General features: G+C 51.3%; 1 protein-coding gene across 5 annotated transcripts in view; it reads left to right on the top strand.

Moving 5' to 3' along the window:
• MICAL2 (microtubule associated monooxygenase, calponin and LIM domain containing 2) overlaps positions 1 to 18,588 on the top strand; it is a 221,529-nt gene that overhangs the window by 108,766 nt on the left and 94,175 nt on the right. For 4 of the 5 annotated variants that reach the window (XM_028116797.2, XM_028116796.2, XM_028116801.2 and 1 more), the window contains exons 14-17: positions 1,073 to 1,272; positions 1,650 to 1,756; positions 10,421 to 10,489; positions 13,526 to 13,675. In XM_028116797.2, coding sequence (XP_027972598.2) covers positions 1,073 to 1,272; positions 1,650 to 1,756; positions 10,421 to 10,489; positions 13,526 to 13,675 — 526 coding nt within the window. Of the gene's footprint in view, positions 1 to 1,072; positions 1,273 to 1,649; positions 1,757 to 10,420; positions 10,490 to 13,525; positions 13,676 to 15,144; positions 15,268 to 16,311; positions 16,531 to 16,711; positions 16,814 to 17,997; positions 18,124 to 18,588 lie in introns of all 5 variants that reach the window. The other variant, XM_088018025.1, reaches the window with a different exon arrangement.

Raw genomic sequence — 18,588 nt, 5'->3', positions numbered from 1 at the left:
GAACCAGGGATGTTCTGCTGGATGTGGAATCCTGGCTCAAAGTACACTTGATCTTAGCCAAAAGGCCGAGAAGCGATATATCTCTGGTTTGAGTTTTTCTTAAGTTTTTTTCTTTGCTGTTTGCACTGATTACTCTGTCAGCAGCTTGATTGACCTGTGTTCCTAATACGTGAGGCGCAGACGCAGTTCAGTCTCCGTGCTTGTACTCATCCCCGCATCCCGTCCATCCCCATGCTGGGGAAATCGAGCGTTCACACCTGTGCACTCTCCCCACAAGAGAGAAATTACGGGCAAGACCTCATTCTGGGGACCAGTTCGAGGATTTTATAGCCAAAAGAATTCGATCTGAGATGCAGACCAGTTAGCTGTGTGGCACTGGGCAGGTCCCTTAGCTTCTCTGAGTTTGTTTCTTTGTCTGTAAATTGGGAATAATGGCAGCGTCGATAGGAAGATTGGACACACTTTGTGGTGTTGAAGGCCCAGCACATGTATTAATGTTGGATTCAGATCGGCTGCAGAGTAACCACACACCCACGGGCACATTCATCCAGAAGGCTGAAAGAAAACCTCCCAGGGGGTTATCAGTCGGTACCTTTAGGAAGTGAGGCTGCCTCAAGAAGGGGATGGGGTGCTCACCTGTTACTTTATATGTTATTTATCCCTTGATTCCTTTTTTTTTTTACAAGATATCCATATACTTTTATAATTAAAAGCACAAGCATGTAAAGGAACTATTTAAAAATAAAGTAGCTGAAAAGTTTTCCAAAGACAAATTATTTTCCCATTGTTTCAGCCCAGGCAGCAATGACATTGTCATGGCCTAAATCTGATTTGGTCCCTACCCCAAGTGAGGAGGAGCCTCCCTGGGCAGTAGTGGGTGGGGGGGCAGTGGGGTGGGGTGGGCAGCAGGGGGCTGGGGTGATTGGGGGCAGGAGCCAGCGGCTCCCTCACCTCTCCCCAGCTGGCAAGACCCAGCAGAATGTTGCCCACAGTGCTCCTTACAGGTAAATTGGTTCAGCTTTTCACACCTCTGTCTCCTGTCCCTGAATTTTGCGTTGTTCTGGTTCTCCAGCAACTTTGACTCTCTGAATGAAGATGACGCTGTGGAGAACAACCAACTGGCATTTGACGTGGCCGAGCGCGAGTTTGGCATCCCCCCAGTGACCACAGGCAAGGAGATGGCGTCAGCCCAGGAGCCCGACCGCCTCAGCATGGTCATGTACCTCTCCAAGTTCTACGAGCTCTTCCGAGGCACCCCGCTGAGGCCTGTGGGTAAGGCCCTGCTTTGGGACAGGCTTTGCTGTGCCCTTGGGCCATCTCTGCCCTGTGCCCATTTCTGGTTACTCTCCACACTGGTGTCTTCTCTTCTGAGGCTGGCCCCCTGCCTTCCCTCTCACTTTGAGGCCAAACCGGGGTGGACCTGTGTGTGTGAGTGGATGTGTGTGGCAGGTGCCACGTGAGGCCAAAGGTCTGCCCCCGTGACTGGGAGGTCACTGGTTAGAGCTGCATCAGCCCCCTACCCAGCCCATTTACATCTTTAGTTGAGGGGGAAGGAATTATTTGGAGGGACCTTGTAACCATGACGCCCCCTGAGCCCCAGGGTAGTGGTGGCAGGGTCTGATCTCTGTCATATTTTTATTTCCTAACAGATTCTTGGGGCAAAAACTATGGAGAAAATGCGGACCTCAGCTTGGCCAAATCCTCCATTTCTCATAACTATCTCAACCTCACATTTCCAAGAAAGAGGACTCCACGGGTAAGTTTGGCCACGGATGGGGCAAGGGGAAGGGAGAATGTCATGCCTTCGGTCTATTAACGCTGATAAATGACCCAGATCGAGTGCCCACGGGAGACATGAGTAAAGCGCTGTTTAGTGACCCAGTGCTGCTGGAAGTCTCCCGGCGCCGTGTGGCTGGCTTCGGTGACATGAACTGGTTACAGGAGGGGCATGGCACAGAACTGAGAGGTCATGCCGCTGAGTATTTTTTTAAGTAAATCAGATTAGCCCTGCCTCCTAAGAGGAGGGTGGAGATGATTTCTCACTTGTTAAGCAGTTTAGATCGGTTATGCCATGGCTGTTAGTGGCAGAGTGTATGGTGCTGCTACATTTATACATTCTGTTCCATTAATTTCCTTCCTTTCCCTTCCCTTTCCTTTCCTTTCCTTTCCCCTTTCCCCTTTCCCCTTTCCCCCTGCCCTCCCTCACTCCCTTCCTTCCACAGGTGTTGCCAACTTTAGGGCTGAATTTTTTTGTTTGTTTTTCTAATTTTTTTTTTAAGAGAGAGAGATAGCAGGGGAGGAGGGGCAGAGGGAGGGAGAGAGAAAAGCCTGAGTAGGCTCCACACTGACTGTGGAAGCCGATACGGGGCTTGATCTCACCACCCTGAGATCATGACCTGAGCCAAAATCAAGAATCGGACGCTTAACTGACTGAGCCACCCAATCGCCCATTTTTTGTTTGTTTCTGATGAGAGGAGCAAATACACAGAGGTGAATAAGGTATGCCTTTGAGGAGCTCAGAGCTGAAAGAGGTTCCCAAACTTTCCTGACTTAACAGCACCCTTAGTGTCTCAGTGATTTTTATCACAGTGTCCCCCTAGATCAAAAGAAATATCTAAAAGTTCTGTTTACTAAGTAGTTGAGTCCAAATAACTTGGTAGGGGTATTTTCCAAGGTGTATAACAGACTTCACCATGTTTCCCTGGAGAATTTAAAGTATTGTACGGCTCCTCTGCAAGCTCACTGTGGGGGGGGGGGGGCATGGGGTGCCTTGGTACACAGTTTGGGAACTGTGAAGCTAATGAGGCGTTGTAACTTCATTTGAATGGTGGCATGTCTATGGTAGGTATGATGCAAGTTATCCTACGTACTGTGCTCATTTTACAGATCAAAAAAATGGAGGCACAGATACGTGAGGTGGCAAGTCCTCATACAAAGCTTGCCTCTCTCCACAGGGCGGCAGGCCTCTGTGTGTGTGTCTTAGACTCTCTAGGTGGCCGACAGTCTCCTATGTGTGGTCAGTCACACCTGGCCTGCCAGCCCCTCTGCCCAGGGTGGGGCTGGGGCCACGTAGCCTCCTGTCTTTCCCTTGGCTGTGTGAGCAGTAGTCACTTCTTCCACTGAGGTCTGCACTCCCTGGAGCGTTGTAGCCTTTGGGCTAACTCCAGGAGCGGGCATGCACTGCTCTACCACGCCCTGTCTATAGGAGGGACCGGGCCAGCAAGGCCAGGGCCAGGGAAGGAGGATGTGCAGGTCTGCGGGGGTTTTCAGCAGAGCGGCGAAGGGGCTGAGCTGCACCCAGCCGCTCTGTCCCCCTCTGCTTCCTAGGCTGCTCCGTTCAGCGGCTCCATGGGAGGGCTGCGTGGCCTACCACATGTCCCACTGAGTGGAAGTCATCTTCTGGAGACCAGTCACAGGCTCGTTCCACCCCAGCCCAGCTATTGTCCCTCTAAACATCCGCACTTCGGGCTTCCCCATCTAAGCAAGCCAGGGCAGGCTTTCTGAAAACTGTCTGAGCCAAACATTTAAGGTCTTTCTCCATCCACCTGCTTTCTCCCACCACTTAGCCCACAACTGGGAACTGGAGAGGAATGCTTAAACCTTTCACTTGCCACACCTCTGTTTACAGAATGACGGAATGATAACAGTCTGGCCAGCCCCAGGTCCCGTGATGGGAATGGTTGGCAAGGCCAGCCAGGCCCTCCAAGGGCTGATAGGTCCTCACTCCACTTCCCACTGGCTCTGCTAGAAAATTCAGGGGGCATGGGCAGGCTCTGTCTGGCCCGGCCCTGGCCGAGTTTGAACCATGTCCAGTTGCCCCCCAGGGTGTGCCTAGGGGCTGCCCATCCTGAGAGGGGTCCAGTCCCCCCCACCCCAGCTCCATTTGTGTCTAGGATTTGCCCTGCTGTTTGGATAGGTAGAAAGATTAGGTCATTGAAGTAAGTGCTTGGCATGGGCATTATTTGTGATTGAATGCTCCCTCTGGGCGGGTTGGCAAGTTAGTAAAGGCCGCTGGGTCACATTCTGCCTTATCACCGAAATACCCCAGTCCACCACTCAAAGTCTGCAGCGACCGGACCACACACAGAGTACCTCCTCCCCAGCAACCACGGGTCTTCTTGTGTCTGCATACTCTTTGGTTTGGGGAACCTATTTGCAATGCTCTTTGGTCTTGACATTTCTCACAAGCAAAGAGAACTGAGTCCACTCCAGTTTTCCCCAGAATGGGAGTGGAGGATGTGTGCACAGGACACTCTGAAAACTGCACACACATCGAGGCTCCACCATGGTTTTATCCAGAAGATGGCAGCACAGGTAGGCACACAGCCCTCAGCACCCTCGTTCATGTGCCCCGATGGACTAGAGACGCAGGCTCAGCCATGCCCACGTGAGTACGCCGTAGCACACGGTGTCTGGACACACAGATGTGTCTGTGTTCAACCTCACCCCCTTTCCCCAGCCCTCTCTGACCCTCCCTATGCCCTCACTAACTCTCAGAGGAGCATTTGATGTGGGAATTGAGAAGCCCATGTTTGTTCACAACATGGCATCTTAATGTGGAGAGGGTCCATTTTTCTCTACTGAGCCAGCCTTAAAAATCTCTCTTTCCTGGTTTTCATGGTTGGTGTTAAATTGTTGTCTCATCCCTAACCCCAGATAGCATCCAAATCCCAGCAAAACTGATCAGCTTCAGGCAAAATAGAAGACTTTTCCTCTACCAAGGACCTTGTTTACTTTTAGAGAAGGCAACTTTCCCATCGATCTGCAGGTCTGCTCCTGAAGATCTGCCTCTGATCCTAAAAGCATTCGCACAAAAGCCTGTGGCATGGGAAAATTACTGGGGACTCCAGACCCCCTGTTACGATGGACCTCAGGCGATATCTGAACATACCTACATGGTCTCTGTCCTCCCACGTGTCCCCTCCTAGACCTATGACATGTGGGTCGTGCCTGGATTTATGGCCACTGCAGTCATCACAGACAGGACACTATGGACACACTCAGGGCACCTGATGTTTGTTTTCTCTAGTCTGAGCCCACTCCTTCAAGACAACACAACACAGAGGTGTCGCTTGTCCGTGAGAAGCCAATCCCAGGGGTCCGGGTGGTGGCCCCAGGGTGTTTATCCTCTCAGCTGGCTGATGGTGATGCAGGCTCCCCTCCAGCACTCTTCCCGGGACAGTGGAGTTCACAGAACCTGGCTGGTGTGGGTGTCCGGTCTCAGCAGTCAGGGTGCCCGCCCAGCTCTCCTCACCCCTCCCACACGAACACTTTCCAAAGAGCCAGGCGCATGAGGTAAGGAAGCGTTTCTTCCATTCAGACTGGCCCGGTGCATATCTGATGCTGGGTTCTCCTCTCGGTGCTGGGGGTAGAGCAGAGAACAAGACAAGCAAGGACCCTGCCCAAGGATGCTGCCCTTCTAGGGGGAATGTCTGAATTCCTCTCCTCTTCCCCAGCTGCTCTCACAGAACCCCCACCCAGCAGCCAGAGCTCCCCACTAGGTCTCTAGTGCTTCTCAGTTCGCAGACGTGAAGGAAGTCCCCGATAGTTGAGAGCACAGGGCCTCTGAGCTGCCCCTCTGGCCCCCGTGGTTGGCAGGCTGGTCTCTCTTCTGCCATCTGTGCCGCACATCCGGCCATTCTGAGCTGACTTACACAATGGGAGTACATTAGAAGCCAGGCAGATGAATATGTATGTAGGTCTGCTGAGGATTTGGCACATGCTTGAACCGCTCCGAAGGTGGTTCCTTTGCTTGTCTGCAAAGTGGTTGCAGTCACATCAACACTGCATTGCGTCATGTCGCTGTGAAGAGCACGTGAACAGATGGGTGCTGCAGGTCTGAGCACCTGCCCGGCCAAGTGGGAAGGGCTCCCCAGATGAGCGCGCCTATCCCTTAGGAGTACCAATTCAACGCAGATGCCTGTTTCCTGAGAAAATGAGTCAAGCTAGTGGGATTGGGCGCTTGGTTCTCCACTGCAACCATGATCAGTGCGGCACCTTACGGCGTACAAAGCAGTTTCATATATATCTCATTTGCTCCTTGTGTTCGCTTTGGAGGAAGGCTGGGCATGTGTTCTCAGCCCAGTTTTAGAGAAGGGGAATGTTGGCTGTGGGGAGATTAAATCGTGATGTCCTGCCTGTAGGTGGAAAGTCAAAGTCAGAACTAGAATTCAGGTTTTCTAATTCTGTTAACTAGCATTAACCTAAGTAACAGTGTGTAACATGTATATAGCGCCTTATAAGAAGTGTTTTATGAACATGACTTTGTTAATCCTTACAACAATTTGTGCGCTGGATAGGATATCTAGGTGAGGAAATAATAGATAAGGAAACTGCAGTCAGGGAAGTTAGGTGATTTTCCTAAGGTCACACAGCTGGGAAGTAAGTCATGTCAGAATTCGAACTCATGACTCCTTACTAGTCTGTTACTGAAGAAGAGAAGAGTTCTCTTGCCAGTGTCATTGGCCTAAATATCACCGCTGCCTCCCTACTCAACCAGGCCGTTGCCTGCAGTGGCCGGTCTCTCTTTCTATGCCCCAGATCCAAATTTCTCCAGGGTTAGGCTAAACTAACTAGTTAAATATAAAGGTTGTTTCCTTTGGGCTAAAATCATAGGAGGTTGGGCTTTATGGGGACATGGTTATCTTGTACTGATCAAATAAATACTCAGATTAGCAAATACTTATCTTTTTTTTTTTTTAATGGAGATACCAATTAGTTTAATAAATGCCCTCTGGGGGGGAAAATGCCATCTGGTGTATGGACTCTTTCAGATCATTGGGAAATCATGATAAGAAAGTGTTCTTAGGGGGAAAGGCAGGAAAAAATTAAGAGCAAAAGAAAGTGAGCTGTTTGTGTATTCTCATGCTCTCTCTCTCTCTCTCTCTCTTGCTGGTCACCATAAGTATTTTCTTCCTCCTTGTACTCCATTCTTTGTAGAGCAAAATAGAGTCCAAGGAGATGGGGGTACTAAGGCAACATTGGCTTGCAGATAGAGATATACAGATAAGAAAAAATTAGGTAAATCCCTAGGTTTGAGTTTTCTCCACCTTTCTGTTTTAACCTAACTCTTTAGTTGAGAATAAGCGCTTCCATGAGAAATGTGTAAGGAAGAGTAGAGACCATTTGGGTATGTGTGTTGCCAACCTTTTCATATAGACTGCATTTTTTTTCTATGGGTCAGGTTGAATCAGAGGAGTGGAGGTTGCCCCACCTACTTCTTTTTTTCCCCTGAAGGATCTGGGGTCTTCTCAGGTGCTGGACACACTCCCTCTCAGGAGCGCTTCTTGTGAGCCTGTGGCTAACCTACTGGGTTTGGATCTACTTGGCTCTGAAGTTGGAACAGTCAAGTCCCAAGCTGTTGAATGCAAGAGAGAGAGTAAGAGGTGTAGCTCTTTGAGAGAAAAGCCAAGTCTTCATGTACGGTGGAAACAACCACCACAACAAAACAACAGAAACCCCTAAGATTATGCATGCAGTGTTCTTGTTGGGTAGGACATCCTGTACTTTCTCAGGCCCCTGTCTCGGCCAGCAAGCCATTCACAGGCGATGGAGCTGGGGACCCAGATGGCCTGCGCCTCTAAGACCCAACATTGTTGCAAATAAGGTCATCTATTTCTCTTGGTGTTTGCCCAAGCATTTGGGTTGAAATCATTTCCATTCACAGAATAATGATTTATTAGAAGCTGAGAAAAATGTTAAAGGGAGGGCAGGGCCCTTTGATCTGTTGTTTTGTGCTGCCTGAACAAGGGAAGGGTCAAATTTTTGAACAAATATCGATGCCTAAACTATGGTGGATCTTGTCTTTAAAAATATCAAAGGTGCTGGTAAGTGTGGGAAGGGTCAGGGGTGATGGGAAAACAGAAACAGGGGAAGCAGGTGCTTTCCGCTGGGAGCAAGTGGGCACATAGTCATGGGTGCTGGGGGCTCTGAGTTCTTACTGCAGAACAGGTGAGAGGTAAAAGAATCCCTGCGGCGCAGCAGGGGTAGGAGGGGTGGGGCAGATTGGGCTGTACTCCTGGGTTCAGGGGGAGAGATGGTCAGTAGCCCTTCCCTCTGCCTGCTCAGTGGAACAAAGGCTGGGATGTAAGCTGGCCTGCCCTGGAGGGCCTGAGTGTGTAGGAGGCTTGGGGGTAGGGGTTCCATGGCCCTCAGGGGGCTGGCCATATGGAGAAGGCCCCAGCTGGAGACCGGTGGTAGTAGGGTCCGGGAAGTCTTGCCATAAGCATCTTTGCTGCAAGCATTTTTGCTCTGTAACTAATCAGCCCTAAGGCAATTGTGCTGTAAACAAGAAAAGCACAAGAAACAAATGATGGGCATTCATTAAAAAGGACATATGAAACATGAAAAACAAATAACAAAATTAAAAAGACTATTGTGAAATACAAAAGATTTGAATCCTTCAGAATAAGTAGCGTAGATTCATGGCAACACTGTGCAAACAGCTGGTTTCATTTCGTACCTAAGATTGTACCTAAGCACTTGTCTTCACGGTCTTTGGTTCATATTATTATACATTTTTTGCTCACTGATTCATCTCCATGTTCGACATTACACATATTCTTTTTTCACTAAACTTTCTTCCTTCATTAAGAGAGGTATCCAGGGGCGCCTGCGTGGCTCAGTCGGTTAAGTGTCTGACTCTTGATTTCAGCTCAGATCATAATCTCAGGGTCTTGAGGTTAAGCCCCGCTTTGGGCTCCATGCTGGGCGTGGAGCCTGCTTAAGATTCTCTCTTCCTCTCCTGCCCCCACTCTCTCTCTCTCTCTCTCAAAAAAAAAAAAAAAAAGAGGGAGGTATCCATTTCTAAATACAAGGATGCGTATTTGTGACTCAACTTTATATTGCATTGTGAACACCTTCCACATATTGTTTCCACTTGGCATTTTGTCACGTGTCCGTCAATAGACATCCCAAAGTTCTATGGGAAATGCGAGTTCAAAACTCTGCACCACTGTATAGACCATTATGAGGGCTAAGATTTATATAATATAAAAACGGGAGCACGGTGCCAGAGGAGAAATGAAACCAAGCTGTCAATCACCTGATGAAACCAAACTGTTAGCCCATTATCTTTGTATCTGTTATGGCAAAATTGCTTTATATCCAATGAGTTCCGTGGTAAAAACTCTTGTGGCAAAGGGGCTTGAAGCAAAGCTGTCTGCAGCAAAGATGCTCATGACAGAAATACTGGACATGGGTAGGTAGACTGGTCTAACCCCAGGGTCAGGATAGACTCACCTGGCAGGGCACAGGGGTGGCGCTGAGTCCAGCCGCCTGTCCCTAGCCTAGCCCACAGCCTCACTCCATCTGTGCAGCCCTGCCCATCCTCCCGCAGGAGACAAGACTGACAATGCGTGTGCCCTTTGGTCCCTTGCAGGGTCGCTGCAGTGGACTTGTGTAGAGTGGGGTTCTCCAGACTTCAGTGTTCAGATTCAGGCAGCAGAAAGTGAGCTGGAAGGGCTTATTGGTAGGGCATCCATGCAATTTATTGTCTAACCGGGATGCTTTTGAGAATGGAAGGGAGCACTATAAATAATTCTGCTGGGGAAACAAATCAAAACGGTCCTGGGGCACCTGGGTGGCTCAGTCGTTAAGTGTCTGCCTTCGGCTCAGGTCATGATTCCAAGGTCCTGGGATCGAGCCCCGCATCGGGCTCCCTGCTCGGCGGGAGGCCTGCTTCTCCCTCTCCCACTCCCCCTGCTTGTGTTCCCTCTCTCGCTGTCTCTCTCTCTCTGTCAAATAAGTAAAGTCTTAAAAAAAAAACAAAACCAAAAAAAAAAAATGGTCCTGGGAACACATTGCTGTATGATCACCATAGTTTCCAGACCATACCTGATGCTCCCTTGAAGTTGATAAAATATCATTTACTGGCATTTGCAATGGTGACCGAATGGCAGGTGTAATTTGCCTTCAAATCCCTGGACAGCTGCTCTGAGCCCCAAGAATCCCTGCCTGTGAGGTGAACAGTGGCATCTCCTTGCAGGAGGGGGTCTCCTTATGGCAGCATGCCAAGGGGCATCAGCAGGCCGGGCTGTGACTGCTTGGAGCCCAGGGTCAATCACATCGACCACAGAGACAGTCCCTGCCCCGCCCGTGTCACGGGGATTCTTTGTGCTTTGGGATGTTTCAGAATGCTCTTTGGGGATGTGATTCCCACCCCTCTGACAGAACCCCTCTCCTCCCCCTCCCACCCCCCACCCCGGTTAGGAAGGCTCCCTCTTCTGAACAGAACTCTGTGATCACATTTGTCACAGTGCAGGGTGATGTGTGTCCATCTGTCTCCTGGGATGGCACCTGTTGGCGGGCAGGGTGGCATCCCCGAAGGCTGGTGCAGGGTCTGCCCCATGGCCTCAGGGCGGTTGGTGGAACTGCAGACCTTGCTGGCCCTGAGCTCACTACTCTTTCTTGGCTGCTGCAGGTGGACACCCAGACTGAAGACAGCGACATGAACAAACGGAGGCGGAAAGGCTTCAACAACCTGGATGAGGTTCGTGTGCACGGTGTCTGTTTAAACAAAGGCTGGTGGGGCGCCTGGGTGGCTCAGTCGTTAAGCGTCTGCCTTCGGCTCAGGTCATGATCCCAAGGTCCTGGGATCGAGCCCCGCATCGGGCTCCCTGCTCCGCGGGAAGCCTGCTTCTCCCTCTCCCACTCCCCCTGCTTGTGTTCCCTCTCTCGCTGTGTTTCTCTCTGTCAAATAAATAAATAAAAATCTTAAAAAAAAAAAAATTAAACAAAGGCTGGTTGCCTGATAGCCAGTGGCCACAGCGCTGGCCCTTCCTCCTTTCCTCTCTTGTGAGCCGCTCGGTTCCAAGCTTCGCTTGATGGAGAAACCATTGGGCTCTGGTCCTCTCTCTGCTGCTTCCTAGCCATGTCACCTGGAGAAATGGAGCCTCCCAGACTGTGGCTCACGTCTGTGAAAGGCATGTGTAGGCAACTTTTTGCAGGATTTTTAAAGATTAAATAGGAGAACGTATATAATGTGCCGAGCATGCTCTCAGGCACCTGTGCTAATCCACACAGCATCACTATTAGCAGAGAGTAGTGACCAGGCACCGGCAGCCCCTCCTGTCCCCTAGCCATAGTTTCTACCTTTCGTTTTCTGCACTTGTCTTTTAGGCAAATGGCCTGGTGCCCACAAGTGCCACCTTCTGGTGAAAGCAGAAAATTACAGGCTACTTGGTCAAAATGAAGCACCAATCTCTCTCCAGACACGGGGTCTCAAAACAGTGAACTTTATAACAAATAGAGCTACAAGGCCCGACCTGGGTGGGTCGGGAAGCTGCCTGTTGTTTACCCCATTTTCTGGAAGGGGCAAAGGGGTGCTCTGATAACGGAACCCTGGAGTTCAGTTCACGTCTTAAAATGTGCAGAAATATGTTTTATCTGATGAGTTCAAATCACCTTTGTCCAAAGCTTTTCTAGAACTTCTTTGATCCCTTCAAGAGCAGTCACTTCTCCATCTCTTGGTGCTAGTGTGAGCAAGAAGCCAGTGAATAGGGAGATAGTTGAAAGGAGCAAGCGGAGGCTGAGAAACAGGGTGGGGGGAGACCTCCCACTTTCCCAGTTATGGGGTGTTGGCTCTCATTTTAAGTGCCTGTGATCTGCCCGTGCCTCCTCCCTAGAGGTTTCCCTGTGATGCATGATGTCTCAGGTGGAAACCTGCTCCTGCCTTTCATCCGTGGCTTCTTTGAGGGAGTGTTTGTGCTCTCTGTTGCTGACAACACAGGAGTCAGAGTGTGGGAATTGAAATCGGTTGCACCTGCCCCTTCTGAGATGTTTCTAGGCTGACCTGAGCCAACTGTTTTACTAAAGTCAGGTTTCACTAAGCAATAATTCTTTCCAAATTCTTGCTTCTCAAAGTGTGGGCTGGGAACCAACAGCATCAGCATCACCTAGCAGCTGGATAGAGATGCAGGGTCAGGCCCCCAGACTATGGACTAATCTGAATCTGCCTCTGAAAGAGCCCCTCAGTGATTAGTATCTGAGAAGTGCTGGTCTGCATGACCCACTGTCCTGGCCAACTTTGGCCTTGAGCAAACAGTGACCACTCCAGTAAACCTACCCTCTTCCACTCAAGCTTATATCGATATGCAGAGTTACATTCTGCACTTCGAAGTGGGGAGTGACACTTTGGTCTGTGTTTGTCCAACACTCGGGAGTGGCTACGCATACACGGTTTCCCCTGGGGCTGCCCCTCTTAGGGAATCTTTAAAAAAAAAAAATCAGTTGGCCATAGCTTGCCTCTTCCCATGACTTTTCTAAGTGAACATATCTTCGTTGTCTTGAGAACATCTGTTCCTGTGAGGGAGATGCAGTGCCTCCTTGGGAAAGCACACTGCCGACCTGATACAATGGTGGCATTTGCTGCTGAGGCCTATGGGAGCAGGTCCTTTGGTAAGGAGAGCAGACATTGAATCAGTGAATGCTGGTAGCTGTCCAAGTTTTATTTTTTAGCAGATGAGCTAAAGAAGGCTCACGTGGAACTCCATTTTATAAAACAGCACAGTCAAGTGACCACAACCAGCCCCTCACCAGTCAACAGTCACGTTGATGGACCCAAGCACTTCTGAACTTTGAGGCATCTTCTTCAAAACCCATAACCCTAGTCTGACCATGAGAAAACATCAGACCGACCCAGCCTGAGGGACTCTGTACAAAATAGCTGACCAGTGTCCTTCAAAATTGTCAAGGTCATGAAAGGCAAAGAAAGATGGAGAAAGTGTTACAGAGGAGGGAGATGGAGGAGACATGGCTAAATGCCATGTGGGACCTGGACTCGTGTCCTGGAACCCAAAGGACATCGGTGGGAAGCTGGGGTAGTCCGAATCAAGTCTCTAGCTTAGTAGAATCATGCCGGTGTTCATTGCTTAGTTTCGGTAACAGTACCACAGTTATTCTAGATGCTAACATTGGGTGCATCTGGGTGAGGCATATGCAGGAACTCTCTGTGTAACTTTTCTGTAAGTCTAAAATTCTTTCCAGATGAAAAGTTGTTTTTTTTTTTTTTTTTAAAAGATAGTGACCACAGAGCAGGGCTGGTTGAAGCTGGCAGTGGGGCGCAGAGGAGAGAGGAGAAAGAAGCCCAAAGCCTGTGCCTTGCCTGACACCCCTCTTGCTTTCTTCATCCGCCCTACTCTTCACCTCTCGCAGCCACATGGGTATTTGGAAAACTGTTTTGCTGATCGCTTCATTGTTGTATTTGACTTCTGCAACAACCAGGTGAAGTGGACTAGGCTTCCATTTTATAGATGAGGAAACTTCAGAGAAATGAAGTAAATTGCCAAGGTCACTGCGCTGGGAGGTGAAAGAGGCTGTTTTCAAACCCTGTCTGGCTCCCAAGTGGGTGTGCCCATCCTTTGGGAAGATGTGAGCATCGTTTCAATGGGCATCACCTGCTGCTCCTGCCTCCCATCCTCAAACCCTGATGTCCTCCTTCAGAAAACTGGTCCGGTGTCCCAAGTCCCCGGGCCCCTTCCTGATATCTGGGTTCACAGTAACCAATGTGCTCGTTTGGCCTTTGCAGCCTTCAGCCTATCCCAGCCGCAGCCTGCGCTGCAGTCCAGAGGGCGGCAGCGGGAGAGAAGGGGGAGGCCAGAACAAGGTCAAGTCCATGGCAAGTCAGCTGCTGGCCAAGTTCGAGGAGAGCTCTCGGAACCCCTCGCTCCTGAGGCAGGTGAGTCCCATCAGATGCTCACTGGACCTGCCTTCCTGGTGACCAACACCTGCTGAGAAGCCAGCAGAAACGTGCAGGCTAGTGGTGGATTTCAGGTATGCCAGCCAGGCCTTGCTCAGGGGAGACGGGGGCTCCTTCTAGATCAGGAGTCAGCAGACTTTTCCAGGAAGGACCAGGTAGCACATTTAGGCCATAGCAAAGATTTGAGGCTTCGGGAGCCTCCTCTCTCTCTGCAACTGCTCATCTCTGCCGTTGAAGTGTGAAAGCGACCATAGGCAGGACCGTAGCTGCGTGCTAATAAAACTTAAATTACCGAAACACGCAGCAGGCTGGCTTCGGCCTGATGACCATAGCTGGCTGATGCCTGTTCTGCCCTGGAGAAGAAATCCAGAATTTGGTTTTGCCTTGTAACCATGACTTGATTTGCAGCCATCTTTGAGATGGTACAGCGTAAGGGAGTTTTAGAGATGCTGGCTGCCTGGGAGTTAAGTCCAGAGTGAGAAAACCTGTGCACCCCAGGGAAAACTAAGTCACGGCTCTCAGCTCCATGGGAACCAACCTCCAAGTGTTCTGTGACGTCCGCTCCTCCGCATTCCCTTGGGTCAGGCGGCAAGGCTGTGGTGTCCGAGCAGGGCGGCTGGGCGGCTAAAGGAGGCAGAGTGCCGTGGGGCAGGCTTGACACCAAGCTGATTGCTCTCAGACTTGACTCCAGGGTCTGCGCTGTGGGGTTCATTTTGCTCCCCTGAATTCCTTTGGGATGCCACCGTCACATTACAAAAGCTTGGGACAAGGGGTTTGGTTTTGTTTTTTTTTTTTTGGAGAACACCTGTCGTATAACAGAATTAGGCTCCTCTCAGGAGGAGGACAGACTCTTGGTTAATTAACGTTATAGGCAGTCATCATAAATGTCTACCTGGTCTTGATGGGGGACCTGCCCCTCCCGGACAAACTGGCCTTCCCCAGGAAGCCAAGTTTTGTGAGAAGAGGGCCATCGTCCTGAGACTTGTGATTTTTTTCTCAATTGCCCCTTCTGGAGGCTGGGCCCCTAGAAGTCCCCAGGTGTCAGTCGAGGGTTCTCTTCCATCAGAAGGAATGTAGCATCCCTGTCATCTTGTGTGCAGGAGACTTTGCCATTTCCAGGAGGACTCCAGGCCTGGCCACCTGGGCTTGGCATAGGCTCTCGTGGTGCAGGCCCGGTGCCCCAGGTCTGAGCCAAAAGCAAGGCCTCCCTGGGATTTACACGTTGTCCAAGAGAAGGGGACTCCAGGACTTGATGTTCCCCTGGACAGAGAACCGGGGTTCAAGTTTCCCCTCTGGGCCTGGCTCGTGGGAGCTCAGCCCAGTGCTGTCTCTGCACTTGCAAACTCTCTCTGCCTGCCTCTCTTCCTCTCCTCCCTCCAAGTGTCTGACTCACCTTTTCCTTCATGTTTCCTGTGGCTGCTATTTCGGACTCACCTTCATCCTCCCAGGAATGCCGTGTCTCAGGGATGGGTAAGCCTGTCCTGCGCACTTCCTCTGACCCACCTGTTAACTCTCGCTGCCCTAGGCCAGAGGAGCCCACACCCAGCCCGTCACCTCCTCTGAAAAGGCAGGTAGGGCTCCTTCCAGTGGACCCTGTCTTGGTGAAGTCAGAGGGGACTTTGATCCAGAGGGGTGGGGTCCGTGGCTCTCTGTGTGCCCCAGGTAGGGCTGACTGTAGCTTCTCTGGGAAGGCAGACACAACTTGAGGTGACCATCCTTATAGGTAAGAATAACCAGGTCTGCAGCCTCTTGAAGTATGTGCCAGTCTGGAGCATCGTCTGCCCAACTGCTATGCTCTTGGTGTTTTATTTGCTTGGGGTAAAACAGGCTGCACCACATGGGGCATTTGGGGGACGCTACGGGACACTTAGCTTTATTTGCAGACCACTTGGATAGGAGATTTCTAAATAGAAGGACAAGTGGCAGGGATGGTGAAATGAGCTCAGGTGGCCAGTTGGCTGCACACCACGGAAGGGGTAAGGCCGGGGTGCTGTGAAGCCATCTCCTGGTGCCCAAGCAGACGAGGACTCGCCCGGGGCCGGGAGGCAGCCAGGGCCTGAGGCTTTGTCCAGCGAGCATCTCTGGGTTTGGAATTTGAACAGAATCACTATTCCTGAGCACACTGTTCAGAAATGTCTAGCCAGCAGTAGGAGGTTGGTGTTGCTCCCGTGGTGGAGGTTGAGCGAAGTCAGTGAGGATATATTTCGGTGATGTTAGGCCTGTGTGCATAGAAGAATCACCTAGAGAGCTTTTTAAAAAATATCACCATCTGGTACCCACCCCCGGACCAGTTAAAACAGACTCTCCGGGGGTTGGGCCCAAACTCGGGTGACTTTTTCTAAGTGCCCTAGGTGACTTCCCTATGCAGTTATAGGACCGAGACCGGGCTTGTGCAGGTTTTGACCCGGTGGGTCTGGGGTGAGGCCCGAGACCGTGTATCACTAATGAGGATGGCAGGTGGCGGAAAGTCAGGACCTGAGGTTAGCGGGGGGAGTCTGACTCGCAGTGGCCCCTGCTGCGCCCTTGGTCCCTGGTCCTCCTGGGGAGGGCTCACGGCAGGGGGTGTATGAATGGGCCACAGTCGGGAAGGAAGCTTGACTTTCCTTCTCTCCCAGTTCCCCTCGGTGGTTGTGACGGGGCACGTGCTCCGAGAGCTGAAGCAAGTGTCTCCTGGCGGCGGGTGCCCAAGCAGGCCCTGGAGAGCCAGAGCCAAGTCTGACCTGCAGCTGGGTGGGCCTGAAGCCCCTGCTGGCCGGCCTCCCGCCTGCCAGGGAGCTCTGGCGCTTTCTGGGGTGCTGCGGCGGCTGCAGCAAGTGGAGGACAAGATTCTGCAGGTGAAAGCCCGCTCGTGGCCCTGCCTCTGCCTGTGTTTGGGGTGCCTTCCTTCCCTCCTTCCCTCCTCTGCCCCGGGTGGGTTCCTGTCTCCTATCCCATTCTGCCACTCTCCTGGAGGCAACCACCATCGGCTCTGTCACTGTTGCTCTCTCTCTTTCTCCTCTCTCGCCCTACCAGCAGAAGAGGGCTCAGAACTTGGCCAACAGGGAATTTCACAAAAAGAACATTAAGGAGAAGGCGGCTCACCTTGCCTCCATGTTTGGACACGGGGATTTCCCGCAGGTAAACATGGGGCTTTCAGAGCCCCCAGGAACCCAGATGTTGCACATCTAGCAAAGTGGCCACGAATCCATCTCCGGAGCTTCATTTCCTCCTCCCTCCTCCTTTTCCGGCAGGAGGGGCTATTGACTTTTCAAGCCACTAAGGGATTTGGGCTGGCATCTAAAAAAGACTCAAATGAGCAGATGCAAAAATACTAGATCAGTCATGACAAAGGGAAGACCAAGGTAGCAATGTAGGCTCAGGTCCAAGGAAAATGTGACGAGCAGAAACGTATGCTGTTAGAGCCTAGATGGGCCTGAGTAGGCACTGAGCTCCCTAAGAGGGAACACAAAGAAGGAAAGCTGGTCCTTGCAGGCATCACATCCCAGTGTCTTAAAGTGAAACCATGGTGTTTTGAGGCACAATGGAGAGATCTCCCCGTGGCCCTGACCAGGGAAATCCTGAATGACGAGCCAGCCATAGGCTCTAACCCGTGCTCTGCTTTTCCAAACAGCAGCATCAGCCAAACGGAGTGGCTTTGCCTCAGAATGGCAGGGACTGACCTAGAAACTTGCTGAAATGAAGAGGGAGTGCGTGGCAAGGAGAGGGAAGAGTTGATAATGAGGTGCCACAGTCCGTGTGTGTGTGTGCAAGGGGCACCCTTGCTTGCAGACAGCCTGAGCTCTAGAACATAACTCCTCTGCTGCTTTCACTCGGTCTCCTCCAGACCTGTGTCCTGTGCTACTGGGCTGAGTCGTTGTCATGGGAAGGAAGTTTTGCAGCGAGTTCATATCTGGGTCCCAGGGGGCTGTAGAGGCACCTGCCGTGGCCGTCTGCCCCACAGTGGCCCGGGGTTCTCCTTCCCTCAGTTTGCAGCTTCTACTTCACACCAAGCTCCAGAGCGAGAGCATCAGGAGTTAGCTCTGGTAGTCTGCAGCAGACGTACATGGCAACAGGGCGGGTCTGCCCCGGCTACTTCGCTGTGATGAGGGAGCCGGGATAGCTGTGGCAGAATGCAGTGTATCCGGGAGCCAGACGGTCCTCCTGGGCTCCCAAGACAGAGGCTTCTCTTCTGTCCTGAGACACAGCCCTGGATTTCTTTTCCCCTCCCCGAACGTGTAGGCATGGGGCTGCACGGTGGAGGCGAGCCTCACTGTGCACTTGCCAGGGACCATCACCGTTTGCTCTGTTTCTGTTCTGTGCAGAATAAACTACTTTCTAAAGGCCTGTCTCTCGCTCACCCTCCGGCTTCTCCCTCCTGCCTTCCGTCTCCCGATCCCGCTGCTGCTTCCTCTCCATCGACTGCTGACTCTGTTTCTCCTACCAGAAAGGTAGTCGTCCTGAACAGTTAGCTGCCCCCACTCCCTGCACGTTCTGAGATGTTCTCATGCTCTGCTTGACCTGCGCAGACAAGCATCTGGAGCTTGCTTTGGCTGCGATGAAAATGTGTAAGATCCTTTCCAGCAGTCCTGGATTCGGTTGTTTCTGTGTTGGAGCAAGCAACCAAGCGGGCCAGGAGACACACAAAAACGTGTCCAACCGTGCTGCTCATCCAGCAAGCGTTAATTGGGCACCCACCATACACCACCATGTGCCAGATGCTGACACAAGGAGGACGGTGGCACAGCCCTCTCACTCCAGTTCTGAGGACAAACAGCACGTTAGCCTTGAACTGGAGGAGATTGCCAGTCTTTGGCTGTCTTTGACCTAACCGAACAGCAGTCTCACATGGCGAACCTACCACTTTTCAGTACTGCCCCTTAATTCTGAGGGACATAAAGGGCAAGTTTATAGGA

This window comes from Eumetopias jubatus, unplaced genomic scaffold (genome assembly GCF_037043125.1).
Source record: "Eumetopias jubatus isolate StellerSeaLion01/CBP00866 unplaced genomic scaffold, mEumJub1_p1.0 scaffold_13, whole genome shotgun sequence".
Taxonomy (NCBI): Eukaryota; Metazoa; Chordata; class Mammalia; order Carnivora; family Otariidae; genus Eumetopias; species Eumetopias jubatus.
The sequence above is the reverse complement of the archived record's forward strand: the minus strand, read 5'-3'. Positions and strand labels throughout refer to the sequence as shown.